The 22113-nt window shown below is 35.2% G+C and overlaps 4 protein-coding genes across 9 annotated transcripts; 2 read left to right on the forward strand and 2 right to left on the reverse strand.

Annotated features, from left to right (window-relative positions):
- The first annotated feature begins 865 nt into the window (after positions 1 to 865).
- On the forward strand, positions 866 to 9047 carry LOC131801905 (putative leucine-rich repeat-containing protein DDB_G0290503). Of its 6 annotated transcripts, none has more exons than XM_059120998.1 (6): positions 866 to 1002; positions 5289 to 7611; positions 7825 to 7920; positions 8208 to 8663; positions 8726 to 8845; positions 8911 to 9047. In XM_059120998.1, exons 2-6 carry the CDS (start codon positions 5407 to 5409, stop codon positions 8917 to 8919), a joined length of 2886 nt encoding a protein of 961 aa, XP_058976981.1. In that variant the 5' UTR covers positions 866 to 1002; positions 5289 to 5406; the 3' UTR covers positions 8920 to 9047. The 6 variants fall into 6 exon arrangements, with proteins under 6 accessions (XP_058976981.1, XP_058976980.1, XP_058976983.1 ...); XM_059120997.1 differs by lacking the exon at positions 866 to 1002 and adding an exon at positions 4593 to 4780; XM_059121000.1 differs by lacking the exon at positions 866 to 1002 and adding an exon at positions 4593 to 4780 and having other exon boundaries at positions 7825 to 7911.
- A 1844-nt stretch (positions 9048 to 10891) lies between these two features.
- LOC131801906 (uncharacterized) lies at positions 10892 to 14033 on the forward strand. Its single transcript, XM_059121003.1, has 2 exons — positions 10892 to 12198; positions 12257 to 14033. The coding sequence occupies exons 1-2, from the start codon at positions 11031 to 11033 to the stop codon at positions 12286 to 12288; spliced, it is 1200 nt and encodes a 399-aa protein (XP_058976986.1). The 5' UTR covers positions 10892 to 11030; the 3' UTR covers positions 12289 to 14033.
- A 1274-nt stretch (positions 14034 to 15307) lies between these two features.
- On the reverse strand, positions 15308 to 17694 carry LOC101887941 (dual specificity protein kinase TTK). The gene is given in 8 exon segments (XM_005178494.4): positions 15308 to 15525; positions 15585 to 15761; positions 15821 to 16196; positions 16250 to 16356; positions 16418 to 16697; positions 16699 to 17253; positions 17314 to 17391; positions 17460 to 17694. Coding segments are annotated over 8 exon segments (1815 nt in total). The 5' UTR covers positions 17585 to 17694; the 3' UTR covers positions 15308 to 15408.
- Positions 17695 to 19322: 1628 nt separating this feature from the next.
- LOC101898768 (V-type proton ATPase 21 kDa proteolipid subunit c'') lies at positions 19323 to 20847 on the reverse strand. The gene is made up of 3 exons (XM_005178470.4): positions 20698 to 20847; positions 19894 to 20623; positions 19323 to 19831 (listed from the first exon to the last, which is right to left on the reverse strand). The coding sequence occupies exon 2, from the start codon at positions 20563 to 20565 to the stop codon at positions 19930 to 19932; it is 636 nt and encodes a 211-aa protein (XP_005178527.1). The 5' UTR covers positions 20566 to 20623; positions 20698 to 20847; the 3' UTR covers positions 19323 to 19831; positions 19894 to 19929.
- Between the last annotated feature and the right edge of the window lie 1266 nt (positions 20848 to 22113).

The following is a 22113-nucleotide window of genomic DNA, read 5'->3' on the forward strand; positions in this document are numbered from 1 at the left end:
TAGAATTAGTAAATAGGCGCGAAAAATGAATGAAATGCCTGGATTTTCACTCAAATATATGATCCAAACTATTCAAGCTTTCAATTTCATGACTAAACAGGTTAATAGCTTTAACGCGCGAGCCGCAATGTACGTGACTTCCAATCATTGGTTTTGAAAATATTCTCATTGTCAAAATTTATATTCATAAATCCATTTTATATACAAAAATCAGAAAATGGAACCTATGTGGTGAAATTTGACAAGGTAAATTACAACTTTTTTAAAACTATTCATTTGACAGCATCTCGTTGTCAAAATTTATATTTATATGAAATGAAATGAAAGTAATCAGAGATAGGAACCTTTTTTATTCAGTAAAATTTGAAAGGTAAATTACAGAAAATGCAGAGATGGATAGTCGTATTTGAAATGAAAAACACTATCAAATTTAACTGAATTGCTATTCAATCTCTGAATTATGTATGTCAATTGGTCTATTCCAGAACTGCAAGAATGTAAAACTTTTTACTACCATAACCGATTTTCCCTTTATGATATCGAAAAAATTGCAAAAATAGTAAATTCTTGCATGTTGTGGAACAAAGCATATTTAAACTAAATTTATATTTGACAACATCTCATAGTCAAAATGTATATTCATGAATCCATTGTATATAAACAAATCCAAGATAGGAACTTGTTTGCAATGCACTTAAGTTAGACAAGGTAAACCATAAAAATGCTTGGCAGAAGCTCAATTCTTTTTCTATAAAAATGTGAAAGGAACAATGCTACATATTTTCCAATCGACTCTGACATTAAGAAGAAAATATCGATACCATCGACCCTCGTCATCGATTGTTTGCCACCTCTTATTGTCATTGTCTTTCTCTCAATCCATTTGAATAACCAAACAAAAAAATACGTAACCGATAAACGACACACAGTAATCGGTAATCTTCAAGCGAGACAAGTTTTTAGTTTTTTTCATTTTAGTTAATAAAATACAACAGGAAAAATGTAAGTAAATAACAGGAAGCTAATTTCTTTTCGTAATTTCGTTGTAATTTCATTAAGTGATAAAGAAAACCAAATGAAATTAAAAAATTCTATCTTTTTTTGGGGATATTCAGTTATATGTGCCATCGTTTTCATTTTTCATGGCGGTGAAGCCGAATGAAAAAAAAGAAATAAAACGAATCCAATGAAAATGGAAACTAAAAGAATATTTGGAAAGTAATTATTCTTTCAATTACTTTTAAAAAAAAAAAAATCGAATAAGAAAACGCTAATGCAATTTCTTGGAGTGAGTGATTTTTTAAAAATAATAAGAAAAAAATATGAAAATTACATGGAAGATTGCATACGTTGCCGTCGCCCTTTTTCTCATAAAAGATGATGTGTATATACGGGTATTTATATATTAAGCCTACAAGTTTTTTTTCGGCAAAAACTTGATTTTGATTGAACAATTCTCTGAAATATGTACTGATTTGCAGTTATGTGGCATTTGTTGGGATTGGTTTATGAAGTTTTTTTTTTTTCAATTTAATTGAGCATGATTCATGCTAAGTTTAGACGTTTTCAAGTTATCATCGGGTTTGGTTGAATCAAGATTCTTGTGGCCCAGACAAATATTGATGGTTTCCGATGTAGTTCGAACGATTATTATGTTTAAACTAAGAGAAAATGACATTCATGTTGTTTTTTTTGTGATTTTTTAATTGTGCCACACATTGGAAAGACCAAAAAAATAGAAAATCCTATGCAAACAAAGTCCATATAGGTTAAATACATGTACATACTAATGTTGTATGTATGTACAGCAATACAGCAAGAGCCCCCGTAGTAGTATATGGACAAGTACTACTACTGACTGTTGTGTTGTTGTTGTGTTATTGTTGGTTGGTTGGATGGATGGTACTTATCAACGTGGCAAACTTGCAACATTCGTTGTTGTCGTTGTCGTTCTTTTTCTCTTGCGAGATATTTATGACACTGGGCGACAAAAAATCCCAAGTGTTGTGTTTATAATTATTACACATTACAAATTTGTTGATTAGTGTAAAAACGAAATGTGTGTGTGTGTTTTCTTTTTGTTGAATCATACGCATTGCATTTTGGCAAACATTGCATTTGTATGACATATGCAAAAGACAACATATGCCTAAAAAAATTAATTAATTTCGTCTCAACATTCCTTAAAATAATGCTGTAAAATACACAATAATCCAATATTTGTCTTAATGTAATTGTATTGCAATCGTATCTGGAATTTAAACATGAAAGCCGCGTTGAGGAGCTGCTGTTTAAACAAAAGTATTTTTGCGAATATTTAATTTGTTTGGAGCAACAACCTTGACGTTGTTAAATTCGTTATTTTTGTGAATATTTTAAATGGGAATTTCATCGCCATTGCTGTGCTTTCTTCAAATCTGTTGGTTGTGTTTTTACATTTGCTGCTGGTTGGCACGTCGATGCTGCCGCCGATGATGATGAGGTCAGTGAATGTAGATAATATATTGTGGGATTCGTTTCTTTTCTTCGCACAAAAACCTGTTTCTTTTCCTAGGCAAAGATGACAGTCTTAACCCTTTTTTGGTGGAGAGTTGATTGCAAGTGCCACAAAAGAGTTTTGGAGTCACACACAGAAAGCTGTCTTACATCAACAAACAAGTTTATCGACCAAAAGAAGACCATGAATGTGCTTATTGTCATTCTGAGCGATAGGCAGCAGATAGCAGACTCCCTGGAACTTGTTGAATTTGTAGATATACAGGATTAGCTGTAGTTGCACAAAGTCTTCCAATCTCTTAGAGCTAAAACATCCCCTTTGATGTTACTGTGACAAAAGAATGGAATGCCAAAGGAAGAACGTGGATGTGGTAATTGTCACTCCGAGTGTTAGCCAGCAAATATCATGAAGATTCCGTATGTCATCTAGAAATTGTGAACTGTATATCCATGGGCTTAGCTTTTTCTTTCGAATCTCTAGGAGCTTACCATCCATCTTGATGTTACTGTTTCAGAAACTTAGCCAAGTTTAAGGAGCTTATTATGGGACTAATTTTGTAATAAAGCATTACCCTTTATGTTGTTAGGTAGTTAAATTATATTATCTTCAGATTTCAGGATTTTAGAGAAGACTTCTGACTTTGTACCCTGTCATAAGTTGGACCGTATAGCGGTAATTGTCACTAGTCTAGTTCTCTCTATATCTGGGATTATACGTATTGCTACATCAGAGTAGTTATGTATAGAAGTTTTTGGAAACGTCAATCTATTGTCAATTTTTAAAATTTTACTTAAATGTGTATTATGTCCGCAGGACTTTTGGTATTGAAAATGGGCCATGTAGGTCTACGTTTTGACATAGCCCCCATGGTACCTTGGTAATTTAAGCGACATTATTCACCGGAATTGTTTCAAACTTTTTATTTGAAGTTCATAATGGATACTACAGCCTATGACAGAAAATTGTCCGTGCAGGCCCACGCCTTCGTATAGCCTCCATATAACGGTATCTCCCGATATTAGGTATTTTGATGATTTTAGCGAGATTATTCACTGGAAATGTTTCAAATTTAGTATTTGAAGTTCGCAATGGATACTACAGACTATGACAGAAAATTGTCTGTGCAGGTATACGTTTTGGTATAGCCCCCATATAACGGCACCTCCCGATATTTGGTATTTTGAGGCTTTTTAGCGACATTATTCACCGTAATTATTTCAAATTTGGTATTTGAAGTTCATATTGGATACTACAGCCTATGACCGTGCAGATCCACGTTTTCATATAGTCCCTATATAAAAAAATCGGTTAATAACGTAGCTAAAATTATCAAAATACCGAATATAGGGAGGTAATATTCGGTATTTTTATGATTTTATCTACATTATTCACCGATTTTTTTCTCAAGTTTCCTATTTGAATATTGTAACGATTTATGACAAAAGAAAAAACTTCCCTATGTTAATATATCATTTAGCCCGAGTCTTCAGTTTTTCTACAGGTTTCTTGCAGCATTTTAGTGGTATTGGACCCAGCTTTTTTGGTTCCTCCAAATTTCTTCGCTGATATCTCAAGGAAAACATAATCTTCATTAATTTCTCTTAGATATTACCTCAACTATTTCACCATAAAACTATGTCGGATTACCGATTTTCCTTGCCCCCTTCTCTCCTAAAAGCTCTTACTTTGTTGCTGCATGCAAGCGCTGAATCTCATGAAATTTCTTTGTTTGATTACCTAAAAGCAAAACGAAATGTTATTAATCTTTGGCATATTGATTAAGGCCCAAACTGTCAAAAATATAATCAAGTATTTTTTATATTCATCTTATCTCTTAAGAATGTACGTACATTATTGATTTCCGTAATTTAATAAAATTTCCTCAATTTTCATTTATGGTGCTTCATGGGTTAAAAATAAAAATGCACAGCGAAAAAACAAGAGATAAACAAGTTTTTTGTTTGTTAAATACTTGTGGTAACTTTCTTCGTCATTTGGTGTGAAATATTTTCTTTTTGTTTTATTTCCCTCGCTTGAATACTGTAATTTCATCAATTTGAGTTGCTGCTGCTGCTGCGGGGTCCCATCAGCAAACCTTAACATTAGTGGTTTGTCAGTTGATCTAATAGCACCACAAAATTGTTGCCAGAGAAACAATAATTAAATACCGGCCGGCTTTTTTTTTTACATAAAACATTGTATACACTAACAACTAACAGAGTGCGGTTGTATGTGTGTGGCTGGCTGACTGACTGACTGCGTATGGAACCCACCTCAAAGCAAGTATGTTATGTACGCCTCATCGGCATAGAGTATTAAACATAGTAGACAAATTATCTGTCATTGATGATTCGATGAGAAAAGTGATCCAGGAAAAGAGAGAATTGATTTAATTCGATTCTTTTCATTTGATTTCCATTCATAAACAAAAGAACACGTCATCAAATACAAAAAAGTAAGCTCATGTTCGAGGTTTGATAGAGAAAAGAGAGAGAGAGAGAGTGAGAGGAAGAAGAAAAAATTGTTGCTTGGCAGTTCTTTTTTTTTTAGTCTGCATTTTGCTTGGGCGATCTTTCCGATAAGAAATACCATTTCTTTTTTATTTCCTCTTGGAATATCAACGAGATAAGTTATTTACAATAGTAAGAAAATAACACAACGTTGGGACACCACCGCCACCACCACGCCACCATAGCCTGTAATTGTTTGCAACACTTATCTCCTTTTACCGTTTATGAATCAACAAAAATAGTCACTAATTTTAATTAGTTTTAAATATTTTTTATTTCAGTACATTCCACGTATCAAATTCTAACGTAACTAAGCGCAAAGTAAATAACAAATTGGTTTTGAAACCAAATATCGAAGAATTGGATTCTATTTTTTTGTTTTTCTGAATAAACTATGCAATGATGGATTTACACATTTTTATTGTGATCGCTTGTGTTTTCTTGGCATCGCTTTTGTCGCTGCTGTTCATCAACAAGTTCTTGCGCCGCAAAACGTTTGAAGAAGTTATTGCCGAGAAAAAGGCTCTGACCGAGAAAATATACGGCAAGGAAAAGAATGTGGTGAAAAAGCCCAAAAAGATCTCCCTTAAAAAGGAAATGAAACGAGAGAAACGCCAGCAGCGTTCACGGGAACAACCCGAAGACTCGGATGCCCAATCTGAACAACAGTCGGTGGAAGAAGAACCCCAGGGACTGTCAAAGACTCATGTTGAATTTGAGCCGGATGCAGAAGTTTTGACTTATAACAACCAAACGGCTTCTAGACGCTCCAGTAATGCTGAAAAGGAAAATGTTAACAAGCAAATCAAGGGGGGTAAGAAGGACAAGAAACCCAGCAGCAAAGGTGGCATCTTGGTGCACAAAAATGAGCCGGCCAATGTCAAGGAAAATGTCTCTGCCGAAGCGGCTGCCAATCATTTTGACATTAAAACACCCAAGGATGCTGTTGAACTTAAAAAAGCCGAAAAGAAAGAAGAAAAATCCCAACAGCAGCAGCAACAACAACAGCAACAAAACAAAAAGGATAAATCCAACAAGAAAACAAATGCTTCTAATGAAAATCTACCAACGGTAACAGAGACACCCATTGTTAAGGAAGTCAAACAGGCCGAGGAGAAAATCCGTCAAAACTCCCCCAAAACTTCCCAACAAAAGCAAAAACAACAAAACAAGAAACAAAAAGATTCCAAAGATATTGTGGCCGGACTTGAGAAGTTATCTGAATCCGACACAATTGGAGTATCTTTGCTAATGAATCTCTTCCGCCGAGCAGAACTAAATCGTTCGGAGATACAAATTTTAATCGATTATCTTTTGAATCGCCAACAAGATATGCCCTCTTCGCATTCCGAATGGTCTGATGACATTTGTCAAAAGCTCAAACGACAATTGGAGGAGAAAGAAAAGGCCTTGGCCGAAGAGCTGGAAGCCTCAATTGGTATCCAGGCCAAATTGCGAGAGCTACGCACCGAAATCAACACCGAACGGGCCAGCATGAGCAGCACCATTAAGTCGTACACTGAGAAATTGGCCACAAAAGATCAGGACATTTCCCTTTTGGAACAGAAAATCAAAACTCTTAATGACACCTTGACCCTGGAACGTCAACAGTTCCAGGCCAAGCTAATGCACGAAAAACAAGCTGGCTCTCAAGACATTATGGCTCAGCTGCAGATGTTGCAAAAGGAATTGGCTTTGAAGGATAAATGCATTGCCGAACTGACCTGTATGGTTAATGCCTCGCACCAAGCCGTCGAAGAATCGCAACAGAAAAACGAAATCATCCAAACACAGGCCCAGCAAATACGTGTCTTGGAACAACAACGCGACGAACTGGAACAAGTCTCCAATAATAGAATTTTCGATTTGGAAAAAGCTAACCAATTGGAGACCGAGCTAAGCGAACTTAAATTAGAACTGCGCAACAATCAAAATGCCCTTGAATCTGCTAGATCCGATTTGAAGCAAAGCAATGCTGATGTGGAAGCCCTCAGAAATGAATTGGCTTTGGTGCGCACCAAGGTAATCGCCGACAAACAAAAGGAGATTGACCAATTGCAAGCCCAGAACAATGAGTTGACTCAACAGCTTGTGAATATATCTAGCAAAACTCAAGAGCAGTCCAAGGAGCAAAATGATTTACAGAGCAATCTCAACAATCTGCAGGCTCAAATTGTCGAAAAGCAACGGCTATTGGACGATTCAGAGGCATCCAAAATGCAACTACAAAAACAACTAAACTCCCTCGAGTCGGAGCTTAAACACAAGTCAGTTGAACTGGAGGAATTGCAAAAGTTGGTAGAGGGTCTTAAGTCTGATGTCAGCAGCAAAACTAAAGTACTGCAACAAACCGAACAGCAGGTACAAAATCACCAAGAACTGCAGAAACTGGTGGAAACACTCAAAAGCGAGGTTCAAAAGAAGGACAAACTGTTGCAGGACAATAGCAAGCAGCAAGATGTGCAAAAAATCGTTGAAGCCCTCAAAGAGGACTTGAGCAAAAAGAATGACCAACTGAAGGAAGTCGAAAAGGAATCGGAAAAACTAAGCAAACGCGAAAAGGAGTTGCTGCAACAGCTGCAGGAACAAAAAGAGAAAAACAATGTAAGTAGTAGTAGTAGAGTGCAAGAATTGCAACTACAATATTTCATTTGTCTTCCAAATTGAAAAGCACAAAATTAGCTTTCCTTGAAAGCAATCATTTGTTTCAAACCGAAATCTTCCAGTTTTCATTGCTAACCTAATTTTTGACTTAATGATGCTACTATTTTCTTTGCCGTTCTACTAATAACCAAATAATTTGTGTTTTTGCTTTAGGATTTGCGCACTAAAAACTGGAAATTGGTTGAGGCTTTGCAAAATTCTGAAGCAAAAGTTAGTAAACAAAGCCAAAATTCAATTTTAGTAGGTGTTGTAAGTGCATGACAAATTAAATACTACCTACCCTACCTATTACACTCTATGCCTATCTTCCTTCTTTTCCTATATGCCTTTTTCCATCCAAATGTAATTAAAAGAATTTCTTAAAGAAAAAAAATTGATTTGATCTAAGAAATAGAGATTCTTTTAATTTCGTTATGGATGTGCTATTTGTTGTTGGTATAGACCTAGATAATAGTATTAGTTTTGTTCATGTCACTGTTTTGGGCCCCTATGTGGATGTATAACAAATTTATTTTTCCTTTTCATTCCATGTGTAGCAACAGGAAAAACTGTTATCTTCTGCAGCCAAGAGTGGCAAGACATCAGCATCAGGCCATACGGATGTTGCTAAAGATCAAAAACAATTGCGTGATCTTCTGCAGCGATTGTGTCCCGAGGCAGTTAAAGCTTGTGCCGGCACAGCTCTGTCCGTTACTTTTGATCAGTGGGTTGAGCAGGTCTTGTCGACTCACATTAAACAACAACAACAGCAGCAGCAAGTCAGCAGTAGTCACAAATCTACACAATCATCAAACAACTCACACAACAGTCCTCCTTCCCTCAATCAAAACTCCACACATGCTGCCAACGGCAGTCGGAGTAGCAGTTCCAGCGTTAGTAGCAGTCCCGGATCCGGAGACAACAACAATGACACTGAAAAGTCTGAGTTACTTAAAGAGAATTCAATCCTGCGCGTTCGTATCGACGAGTTAACCAAACTCGCTAGAAAAACTGTAAGTTTCGGCTTTAATAATTTGCCAAAAAGCAAACATTTTTATATGCATACATTTCACAGGAATACACATTATCCGACCTGATGCAGAAAGCCGAGGAGCAGGAAGAACATTGGCGTAGTGTTGTACGTTCTAAAGACGAACAAATTAATACGTTACAATACAAATCTAATGGTCAGCAGGTAAGTTAATTTTTTTGTATTTCCAGTTAATAGTTGACTAATAAATGTTTTTTTTTTTCTTGCAGGACATTTAATGTCTGTCATATTGGAAAAATCTATATATTAAGCACTAAAGTAGTATGCAATAAAAAAAGATACATTAATTCAATTATGATTATATTACAACAGCATAAACAACAGAAAATAATCTAAAAAAATCTAATTGTGTACAATGTGTTGTTTTTTCTTATTGTTATAAGTTATAGCTAGCATGAAAGACAGATGTCTTCTACAGAATGGTGACAAATTTTAAATACTCAAGATTTATAGCCTTTTATTGTAGAGCCTTAATTTGGTATTATGCCAAGGAGATATTCAGAATGTTTTTAGCCACAGAAGAACTTTAAATAGACTTCCACACAGGAAAGGCATTGGAAAAATATTCTTTAAACAAGTTAGATAGTATCAGTCGGTTTTGCCGACAGATGTATAACCCCAGCCTTGAGTTATGATTATTCTAGCTGTTGACCTGACCCTGTATGGGGGAGTTTCCAAAGCAGATGGCCAATTTTGTCCAATTCGATATATTACATATTCATATCAGATTTCTGACTAAGAGAAATATTTAGATATAGCAAGTTGTATAGGAACGCCGACTTGTTTATGACAGATATAAGTATTGGAAATTGGGTTCCCTGGCAACCCTATGCCTGAGTAAACGTGGTTTTAGTTGCAGCTGATCGCGATTTGTTTTTTACGCTTAAATATCGACTGTTTGCCAATATTTCGTATTGTCATCTTGTTCAAAGACTAATTCTGTGTCGGGAAATCTAAAAAATATCAACGTTTTCATCATAAAGCAATGTATATTGGCCTTTTTTCGTTTTGTTGAGAACGAGACATTGTTGTTGCTGCTGATTTTTCTTCTTGCTGTTCTTTCCTGCAAATTTACCTGTTGTTGTTACTGGAATATAAAATGCCGCCAACGAAAACACTTACTATTTGCGGATCATGCAATGAATCTGTAACGAAAACCCAAGGGTCCATCAAATGCAACATATGCTGTAATTGGTTTCACTCGTTGTGCCTCAAACTATCTGACAAGGAACTTGCTGCACTTAAGGCAATTAAGATCAGTGCTTTTATTTGCCAGTCTTGTGACTCTAACCTGGATCGCAATAGTTCAAGTGACGATTTTGTAAACCTTAACAAGAAACTTGATGCATTTATTGCTAGTCATCAAGGTGAATTGATTGCTATCAAGTCGGCTATAGACAACATGAATACACAGATGACATCATGCCTGTCTGAAATCAAGGCAGACATTTCCAAATGCAATGATCGTGTTGTAAGGGTTGAGAACTCAGTGTCTTCTTTGCGTGAAGAAAATAAAGCGTTGTGGGCCGAAAACAACTCACTACATCACAGATTAAATCGTGCTGATTTCCTCGTGAGTGGTCTTCCAGATGGTCTGGACGATTTAGTGTCTGTGATAATTTCTCTTGCTGCTACCTTTAATGTGGAATTGGGACGCCGTGACGTTGCTTTGGCTTGCTATATTAACAGAAAGAGACATGTTCTTGTTAAGCTAAATTGTGCCGAATTTCGTGACCAGATTATGAGGAAGTATTTTCAGAGTCGATCGCTGCAACTTCGGGATGTTTTACCTGGTGTTGGTGGGGACATTTCCAGAAGATTATATCTAAATGACCACTTTTCCCCCGCTGCCAGTAGACTGAATAGTATATGTACCAATCTCCGTAAGCAAAATATAATAACAAAGTTTAGAATCCTGAATGGTGAAAATAAAGCTCGGTTAACAATGCCTGATGGCGGTATTGTTGTTCGAGATATAAATGAATGTTCGTTGCTGATTCCTGGTCAGAGTACATCATCCAACTGAAGTTTTATAGTATTTGCTTTCATATACATTTTCATTTATCTTATGTTTGATTATTAGTACTTAACCTCTGTATTATTGCTGCATTTTGATAAAATTTAATTAGTCTTTTGTTCTATCAGATCGATTTTTAAATTTTCATATCACATTTTGTTTTTGTAAGCGATTAGCTGCGCTATGAAATATATAAAGAAAGATTTTTATTTTTATAAATGATAAATTTAGGTTTTTATTGTTACTTATTACTTTTCTTAACACTATTGTTCTTCATTTGGTTCCCCGCCTCTACATTTTTCACCTATTTTGATGTCTTCTAATGAAAATCTTGGTCCATTGGTAAGTGGCAATTCTTATTTAAAAAATGTATTGTCTCCATTTAAAAGTAACTTAAATGTTGCTCACATAAACTGCAGAAGCATTCGGCCTGTTACCAAGCTGGATGAATTGAAGAATCTTTTGGGAAATAATAATACTTTTGATATTCTAGCAGTTACTGAAACATGGCTTGTTCCTGATATATTAAATTCAGCAGTTTCTATTCCGGGGTACTATTTCTGTCGTGGTGATCGTGAAATACCAGGTAGGGGTGGTGGTGTCGGAATTTACTTATCCAAGGGTCTCCCTTTTAGACATGTTTTTAAATCTTCAGTTCGCCATTGTGAATCATTGTTTTTAGAATTACAATTCCAGAGCACTAAAGTTCTTTTTGGTGTAATTTATTTGCCTACTGGTGATATTGATTTATTTGAAAGTCTACACTGTAACATTTTTGAGGAATATAATAATATTGTACTTTTTGGTGACTTCAACTTCAATTTGTTTAACCCAACTAAGGCAATAATTTTTCGTAGACTTTGTACTCGATTAAATTTGAGTATTATTCATAACTCCAAGCCTACACACTTCGACCTAGGTAGCCGGTCTACGTCCTTGATAGATTTTATGCTAACCAGTGATTTTTCTATTGTAGCTTATTCTGATCAGATTCAATGTCCTGCTATATCAGACCACGCGTTAATTTTTGCATCACTTTCGATAAGTTTTAGCAGCTTGCCTGATTTTGTTGAATACAGGAACTTTAACAATATTGATTGGAATGGCATATGGAACTTTCTTGCTTCATACGATCCAAATTTGGTTTTTAGTAGTGTTGGTGTGGATGCCAAATGTGCCAGCATAACTTCTCTTTTGGATTCCCTATACTCGTTTGTTCCGGTGGTTAGGAAAAAGATCAAACACTCAGTTGATCCCTGGATGAAGTCTATTGATGTAAGATTTGCTGTGTCTTTAAGGGATTTGGCCTTCTCGTCTTTTCAGAATGAACGAACACAAGAACACTGGCGAATCTACTGCAAATATCGAAATCGTGCGAAAGCTATAATACGCAGATGTAGAAGATATCACTATTCCAGGCTTTTTAATGGAATAAATTCTCGTGGTCTATGGAAAGCGTTAAGAGGATCTGGATGTGTGGGTAATGATCATGAAAATATTGATATCGATGTTAATAGCTTAAATGATTTCTTCTCTAGTTCTTCTTCGAATACTCCTGTTATGCCCCTAAATTTGGAAAGTTTTACGGACTCAGACTCATCTTTCACTTTTCGTTGTGTGGATGAATCTGAATTTATAGAAGCTTTATGCAGCGTAAAGTCTAAATCAATAGGTGTTGATGGGATTCCTATTGCATTTATAAAGAAGGTTTTTCCTTACATTTCCAACCTGATTTTGGACTTAGTTAATTGCATATTAACTACATCTACATTCCCCCATCATTGGAAAGCTGCTAGAGTGGTACCGATTCCTAAATGTCGTTCGGTCAGAGAACCATGTGATCTAAGGCCTATATCAATTTTACCAGCTCTATCAAAGGTTGTGGAGTCCATTATTAAGAAACAAATGCTTGAGTATTGTTCTCAAAGAATTACTGAATCTCAGTATGCTTTCCGTAAAAGATACAATACCACACATTTGCTTCTTAAATTGACTGATTCTATTCGTGGACACATTAACAATGACAAGTTATGTGTTCTAGTTGCATTAGATTTGTCTAAAGCATTCAATTCTCTTGATCATTGCCTTCTTATATGGAAGCTTAAATATAATTTTGGTTTTTCCAAATCAGCATGTATGCTTATTCTTTCTTACTTACAAGATAGAACCCAATTTGTTATGTTAAATGGTGTCATGTCAAATACTTGCTCTTTATTTTCCGGTGTACCCCAAGGATCTGTCCTTGGCCCACTGCTTTTCATTTTATATGTCAATGATCTCCCGCTACATGTAAACTCATCAGCTTGTGAAACGTATTTGTTTGCTGATGATATTTTTATCCTCTTCAATGGTTGTCGTGAATTTCCAATGTTACTTGAGAATGACATTAATGTTTATCTGAGATGCTTTGTTGATTGGGCAGCGAGAAATTCATTAAATATTAACTCATCTAAAACCAAGGCTTTGGATTTTAGATTTAGTAACAGATCTGTACACCTACTAAATATATTTATTGGTCAAGACAAAGTTGATTTTGTTCACCAGCATAAGTGCCTTGGAGTTACAATTGATTGTGAACTTTCCTTCAAACATCATATTGATACTTTAATGGGTAGAGTATATAGCGTTTTACGTCAGATTTATTCGTCAAACATGTACTTAACACAAAATGTAAAACATACTTTAGCAAGTTCTCTATTGATGACACAAGTCTTGTACGGTATTGAGGTATTTTCTGGAACTGTTGCTTCAAATATAAATAGGCTAAAGCGTATTGTTAACATAATTACACGTTTTGTATATAATCTACGACGTGGCAGTCATGTATCTAGTCATGTTATACGTTTTCTGGGGTGTTCCTTTGACATGTTTATTAAATACCGCTGCTTATTACTTTTTTATAACGTTATTAAAAATAATGTCCCTTACTCATTTAGAACGTCCTTTACCTTTACTCATTCATCCAGAAACCCACAGATTTTTATACCTAGAATCTTTAAAAATGTTTTTGCTAGATCGTTTTTGGTCAGAGTTGCGAGATGTTGGAATACACTTCCACTCGAATTACGCATATTCTCCCAGAGTAACAATGCTTTTCGCCTCAAGATTTTGCAATTATTTCTAAACACATCTTAGTTGTGTCTAAATCTAGTTTATGGTAAATGTATTATATAATACACAACTTAAGAATTAAGATGCCGCTTACTGAATATTTTATGTAGTAAAATAGTTTAATTTGTTTTAATGGCTGGGGAGCCAACTTTTCTTTTCTTTTTTGAATATTAGAGTAAAAGTAGAAATAGTTTTAAATAAATTAAGAATCTTTATATGGTAAATAAATTAAGCTCAGGTTATATTATTTAATGCAAGTTGATACACATTATTGGCCTTGGAGGCTTTGTATCACTAATGAATTGAAATAAATAAAAATAAATAAAATAAAAATTGTGACCCTTTGTGGTTGAGGTACAAGAACAGGTTGGTAGATGTCTATCATCTTCACAACAGACCGACCGATATATCCCATCTACACTACACATCTTTTGTTAGTAAAAATAATGGGATGTGTCAAATATGAAGAGAACCGTATGCTTATTTCGGATTTAATACCAGAAGGAATGGTCCGATCTCTAGCATCTTTATACAGATCTTGTTTTAATAGAAATGTTGAGACGTGCTAAGTCTGGATTGAATCGGATGTTAAATTCGCGTTTTATGAGCTTCATGGATATTCAAAATTTTGACCATTTGTGGGGGGAGGTACCAGAAGAGGTATACCGATGTATTTCATCTTTACACCAAACATTGAGTTATTGTTCATTTCGCAAATGACAGAATTGATGAAAATATTAGGATTTGCAAAGTTCGAGCAAAATTGGATTATCCCTTCTCTTCCTGTGCAGTAAATTATTTTCTTTAAAAAATGTTGACCTTTTGTGGGGGAGGTACCAGAAGGAGTGGACCCATATTGCTCATCTCCGAACTCGGTCTAAGTTTGATAATAATATTACGATGCACCAAGTATGGATCAAATCGAATACTCCCTTCGGGAGTTATCGTGCGCATCAGCCAGCTAGACAGACAGACGGACTGACACCGCTAGTTCGGCTCCAAATAACCTGAAACGGATTTGGTCCAAAGAGACCTAGGCCTAAAACAATTATTTCGATGAGGCACGTTGAGGGTAGCCATATGGCTGAGGGTATAAAAAGATAGTAGGTCTTGAAAAAATATTCTTTAAAAAATCAATGTTTCTGGTAGACCGTGAAAAAAATATTCTTTAAAATGTCCACGGTTATGGTAGACTTTAAAAAATATATTTTTTTAAAATTCACTTATTGTAGGACTGAAAAAAATATATATTTTTTTAAATTCACTTATTGTAGGACTGGAAAAAAATATTCTGAAAAATTATACATTTTTGGGCATTTCTTCTTAAAACTACTACAAGATCTGGTCTTCTATACCTCATGACCTTTTTTCTATAAACAGAAAACATTTAACAAGTACCCTAAACATAGAAAACATTTTATAGGTACATAACAGACCTTTATGGGTTTTACGGATGTGAAAATCATAAATTTTTCATGTTTTCTAATAATAGTATTTTACAATTTATTTTTATTTGTTGATGGTGATATCATAATTTCTTAATCCTAATTACACATAATTATAAATTCAACGTTATATATTACTTAGGTGGCAGCGATAGGGTTTGTATTGGAATTATCATATTAAAGGGATATTTAAGTAAATCAGCACAGGATGGGCGTTGTTTGGGATTATGTTGCAGACAATTTTTAGCCATCTGTTAAAGAAAATCGTTGTTACAAAAAACGCAATTTGACTTTTATCAAACATACTTACATGAACCAGCATGGCAGGATAATAGGGAGGCAATGGGCCAAATTCAATATTTTGTGTTGGACTACATATGGCACTTATTTTGGCACACAGATTTTTGATATGGCCAAATGGTGTTTTCTTATAAAGTAACAAATAAAGAATACAGCCCAGTGACCAAACATCCGATTTTGTGGAAATCTTAAAAAAAATGTTTTTTATAATTACTATTCACTTTTTGAAATCATGCAATGACAGACCTTTATTTTTGGTTGATTACTACGCATTGGGCTGCTGCCAGTGGAGGTATCAGTTAGTGCCTCGGGGCTAATGTAATTAAACGTGCCCGCTTGTGAGAATTTAATAATACTTGTCGAATCAATAGCAATATTACTGGCAATACCAAAATCTATGAGTTTTAATCTGCCATTAACCATTAGAAAATTGGCAGGTTTTAGGTCCGAATGTATGACACCATTTTGGTGTATGTAGTTAACCGCTTGCAGCATTTGATAAACAAAGTTTGTCAGAACGTAGAGCGGCAAATTTGTGGTATAGCTTTGTAGGATTTTATGTAAATCCGAATCACCCTTCTCCATTACCAAAAACAGCTTGGATTCCTTTCGTAATAATTGACTGAAATATATCAACTTTAAAATGGGCAAACGAAGATAGTTAACAGTACTCACTACTCATATAGAGAGACAACACAGACATTGCCTTGGAGCTTGGCCAACAACTTGGTTTCATTCAAATAGCCTTCCACAACAGCAGGATCACCTTGCAAATCAACCACCTACAAAAAGTAAATACGCAATAATCACCTCTGGATTGCATTTAAAAACCCCAAGACTTACCTTCAATGCACATTCTTTGTCATTGTCTACCCTTTTGGCAAGATACACCGAGCTAGATCCACCACAGCCCAGTTTTTGCATAATAACATAGTCGGAATTATTTATGTGAACTATAGTTTCCTTATCCTTAGTTGTGATCGCAGAGCCCTTTGCATTTTCAGTCTTCTGTGCCTGTTCCCGACTCACTTCCATAAATTCGCCCTCAAGGGATTTTTTGGAACGACCCGTAGGGTTTTCTGCAGCACATTTTGGGGTTTTTTTCCGCTGTTGAGGGTGTTCCACCCTCATTAATGGTATCACATAAAGAAAATGAAATACTATCGTTAGGTAGACAGGACATTGGTGCCCGTGATATGGCCATTGGAGTCTGAAATAAAACCTTTTGGGAACGAAACTCATTTACAATGGCCGATTTGGTTTTTTGTGACTGTGTGGAACAAAGATCGCGTGGCCGTCTTTGTACCGAAAAGGAACGTATTTGTGGAGTGGCAAATTGAGCTTCAATTGATGATGCATTTTTAATAGTTGATGCCGGCACATCATTGGCAACTTCATGAGAGTTACTAGTCTCTTGGCTTGGTTTGTCCACTTTCGTATCTTTTGAAGGACTCTTCAAATCCATATTATTGAAATGTGCCAACAAGGACATGTCTGACGTGTCATTAGTTTTCCCCCTACTAACTGAACTCTCCTTAGAGCCAGCTTCGCCAGAACAACTTTTTCCTGGTGTAAGCAGAAAGGAATCGTTAAGAATAGCACAGTTTAAATTGTCATCTTTAACAGAATCGTCTTCAGAATCCGATTCCAGTGCAGGCAACTCAGCGCGTCTTTTGGGCCTAAAATATTTGTGTAATATTATTTATCTCCCCATCTGTTCTTGAAGATAGGAAACTTACACCATGCGAAGATTGTTAAATGAATATGTGGAACTACTGTTGGCATTGTTCTCATTCTCCTTATTTGCGGTTGCCGTGCTATTCGAATAGAAAAATAGCATTTAAAATAAATAAATTACCATTTAATTAATGTAATTGCACTTTACCTTTGCTGTGAATTTTGAGTTCCATCTTTTGACGGCTTCGTCTTAAGTGGCGTATTAAATTCATCTTCGGAATCAAGTTCTAACTTTGGAAGATCTTTAACACGACGTGGATAGTGGAATGACATTAAATTATGATTATTGTTTTCCAATAAAATAATAACTGAGAAAAAAAAGAAATTTTAATTGTATTTCATTAGATTCAAAAAACAAACAAAGCCCGCTGTCAAAGTTATAGTTGCCAACATTATTTATTTAAGGTTGCCAACTTATTATGTTTTGTTGCCAGCCATGTAATTTATGTTGTGGTGTCCACATTATCACGTACGTAAGTTGTCCAATTTCAGGTGGAGTTTGAATTTTAGATTTTATTTAATTTTTCTTCTGTGAATTTTATTTTTAAATCGAAGTGAAAATATACAGGGTAAGATAAAAAACTGCAACAAAGTCAAATGCCATAATTTATACATTTTTTTAAATTTTATTTAATACCATCACATTTTTGAATAAGTTTAGATTTGTTCAAATTGGTCACCTTTGGCACGAATTAGGGCCTTCAAACGGTCGATAAAACCGTCACACGCTGCCCGAATGTTACTCTGCGGTATTTTGGCCCATTCCCGGCGATCGACACTTTGATATTTTTTCAGTGTCAACCTTGCTTTCAAAAATACTCCAGGCACAATAGTCCAACGAATTGGTATCCGGAGATTTTGGTGGCCATTATGCGCTGGAAATGAAGCGTGGAACCTCATTTTGTAACCATTCCTGGGTGGCGCGTGCTGAGTGCGACACAAAAGATTTACTCACATTTAAATGCTGGAATGCCTGTGGTTTTCCAGCAAAATATAAAGAAATCCCACTATCACGCTTGAATTCCATCACGAAAAACTTTTTTTCTAGAAACTTCTCACCAAAATGCTTTTGTACGCTTGTAAACAATATAATGAACTGTTACTGGAATAATTTTAACAGCTGTCGGACGAGTGGCTTAGAAATGACAGCAGTCTGAGTTTGGTTGCAGTTTTTTCCATCTCACCCTGTACATCATCAATTTATGCTAAATTTTGCTATTCCACAAATACGTTTTTTGTCGGTACAAAGGCAGCAACGCGATCTATCTTCCACCCAGTCTAAACCCCGATTTCATAGTAGAGTTTCCTAAATTATTCATTTGACAAGATCCATTTCAGAGACGGAAAGCTGTTTTCTATGCAGTATTGAACAATATAATTTACACAAAATGCAGAGACGGATATGCTTATGACCGACTCATGACCGATTTGTACAAAAAGTGACAGATTTTAATGTAATCGGAATTCGATGGTGTTAAAATAATCTCATAGTTTCCCACTTATTCACTGTGTCGGTGTTGTGTGTAAATTAAAGATATATAGGTTTTGCAATAAAAGATGAGCCTATTGGTGCTTTGATCGTTTTCCACAATAGATCTTAACATTTTTAAGATGAATTGTATAATTGCATACAGAAAAGGTAAAGCGTAATTCCTATAAGTGGTGCATAGAATGGTATTGTATTATTTGATTTTAATCGAACTGTCGGAAACCTAAAAATGAATGAGAGATAAGATATATTTAACTAGAAATACTGTGCAATTATTATCAATTAAAATTTACAAATTCAAACATACCTAATCGTCGATTTGTTGGATCTTCCCTGTTAGTGAAAGTGAGAAATTCCCAAGTGAACACTTGGAATAAAAATAATTAATGCTTAAATGTTCTTATGGAAATACAATATTCCAAACGATCTTGATAATACTTAAATATACTACATTTAATGACAGCCTTCATCATCCAAAAGAGATATACATTAATAGTTTTTTTAGAAAGAAAACGAACAATATCGATATTTATTGATATATTCAATACTTTTTACAATTTCCATTTAATATAGTTAAATCAATTTGTATGTATATAATTATTGATAGGTATTTTTTAAAAAAATAATACATGTTTAACAGTTAAAAAGAGAAACTTAAAAAAGACAACCAGCAAAGAGAAAAATAAATACATTCATTCATTATTATGAAAATGAAGAAAGAAATATTCAATCTTTGAGAACATGTATTATCTTGGTTGATGCTGAGTGTTCGAAAATACATGTTCCACAAAAGATTAAGTTAATTCAATATCGTACTTATAATAAGTCCTTACACTTTATATGTTTATTTTTATTTCGCGTAGATAAAACATCCTGCAACACGCACACACACTCTCTCCCTGTCTCTGGGATAGGTTGTTTTGTAATTCACTATGGCGAGAAAAATATTCTGTCTATAGGTATATATTGATTTATTTGGTCTTTTCCAATTGTAATATATGTATTTGATGGAATGGCTGGTATGAAGATAACTATAAATGAAAATAAATCATTACATGATTGTGTGACAAAAAAAATTTCATTTTAAACTTACATCTTCTGTTTTGGGTGGAACTCCAGAGAGTACACTTTACTCCTTGTCACCCATCTTCACCTTGGAGGTCATGTAAATACCAACAATCAAACCAAAGAGACCAATGGCGGAACCGAAAATCTCAACAATCAGGATTTTCACAAAGAGAGCTGAATTGGCGGCATCGGCCAAGGCGGCACCGGAACCAACAACACCTACAGCAATACCACAGAACAAGTTAACCAAGCCAACGGCCAGACCAGCTCCAAACATAACGTAACCAGCAGTCCAATTGTTATTCATTACGGTTTGATTGTTGATGGCAGTTTCCATCTTGAAAGCTTCCAACAAACCGGACAAAACAATGGCAGTGATGAGGCCATAAATGGCTACGGCTTCGCAGAAGATAACGGAAATTAAATTCTTTGTTTTGATACGAGGAGCCTTTACACCACCACCCACTATGCTGGTACCAGTTGTGTGTATACCCAAAGCAGCACCGACCACAGATAAGGCTACAGCCAATCCAATGCCCAAACAAGCCCACATATAGGGCGAGGATACGGACAAGAACCAGCCAACGCTGACACGTTCACCCTTGCCAGTAAAGACATGGTAGAAGATCAACACCGTACAGACGGCAACGAACAGCCAAAGAAATGTTTTTCCAACAATCGTACGTAACTGGGCCATTGTATCAGCTTAGTTTTTCTTTTTTGTCAAATTCGTTACCACTTTTCTTTAAATTTAACTGCAAATATTTCCAAATTATTATTCGAAGAAAAAGGAGGAGGAAACAAAAAAATTAAACGGAGAAAAACTCACAAAAATTACAGAATATTTTCAATGACAGGTGACTACGAGAAAAACTTTCAGCCTTAATCACATGATCAAGTGCTGCTCTCTAGCGTATTAAAAAAATACCAAAATATTTCGTCTCTATTTGACAAATTTGACAACACAGTTGCAGTCCCGACGTATTTGCGTTCCATGGTTAATGTACGAATTTAAATGTAGATGGCAAACGGGGTGCAACGCATGTTTTTATACGTCAAGTATTTTAAAAAGAAAATTAACAAATGAAAATTAGTTAAAATTTGACCCCATATGGTTACACACACATCTAATTTCTAACAAATACTATAAAAGATAAGACAATGATGCGGAAAAAATTATGTTTCCATTAAAAATCATCCTACATTCTTTACGTTATTGTTTCTTTAATGCGTCGTACGACACTCCCTATTTAGTCCAGCTCATTTGGTATTAATTACCGAAGCACATGACACAACAAAGGGGAATTTTTTGAACATGTACGACACGTCTTCAACGCATGCCTCGGGACTGAGATTAGATTTTTTCGTTACATATGTTATAAAAGCGTTTTATGATGATAAAACCCAGCGCACATATAAATAAAATACTTTTGAATATAGTAAATATATTTTGTAGTTTTCTACAACTTATAACAATGTTTAATGTATTTTTTGTTATTATTTTTTTCTATAATATGGTAAACCTATTACGTTTCAAGTCATACGCTGTAGTGAATTATAACTGAGACGTTATTCACTCCAAATTCATTGTTCGACCCTTAATTATGAAATACTGGGTAAGATGATGATGAACGGCAACCAACTTCAGACTGCTGTCATTTCTAAGCCACTCGTCCGACAGCTGTTAAAATTATTCGAGTGACAGATCATTATATTGTTTACAAGCGTACAAAAGCATTTTGGTGAGAATTTTCCAGAAAAAAAGTTATTCGTGATTGAATTTAAACGTGATAGTGTGATTTCTTTATATTTGGCTGGAAAACCACAAGTGTCTATCGTTAGAGCACTCTAGCATTTAAATGTGAATAAATCTTCTGTGTCTCGTACCATCACTCGTTACCGTGATACTGGAAGCGTAGCCCGACGTCAAGGACGGAAGAGGGCGGAAGAAAACACCAACATCAGTAGAAATGGTACGAAAAGTAAAGAAGCGACTTGATCGAAACCCACGTCGCAGTGGCCGAAAAATAACTAGTGACCTGAACATATCGCAATATTCCATTCGGCAAATATTGAAAAATGGGCCCTTGAAATTCGAAAAAGTACAAGATCTTACACCGCAACAGAAAGAAAATAGACTCAAAAGAGCTAAAGAGTTGCTTCGCTTGGCGGAAAGTGGTAAACAGCCGAATTTGGTTGTCCAGCGGTTTGTAAACAAACAAAATGATCGTGTTTACTTGCCAAA

This window comes from Musca domestica, unplaced genomic scaffold (assembly GCF_030504385.1).
Source record: "Musca domestica strain aabys unplaced genomic scaffold, Musca_domestica.polishedcontigs.V.1.1 180, whole genome shotgun sequence".
NCBI lineage: Eukaryota > Metazoa > Arthropoda > Insecta > Diptera > Muscidae > Musca > Musca domestica.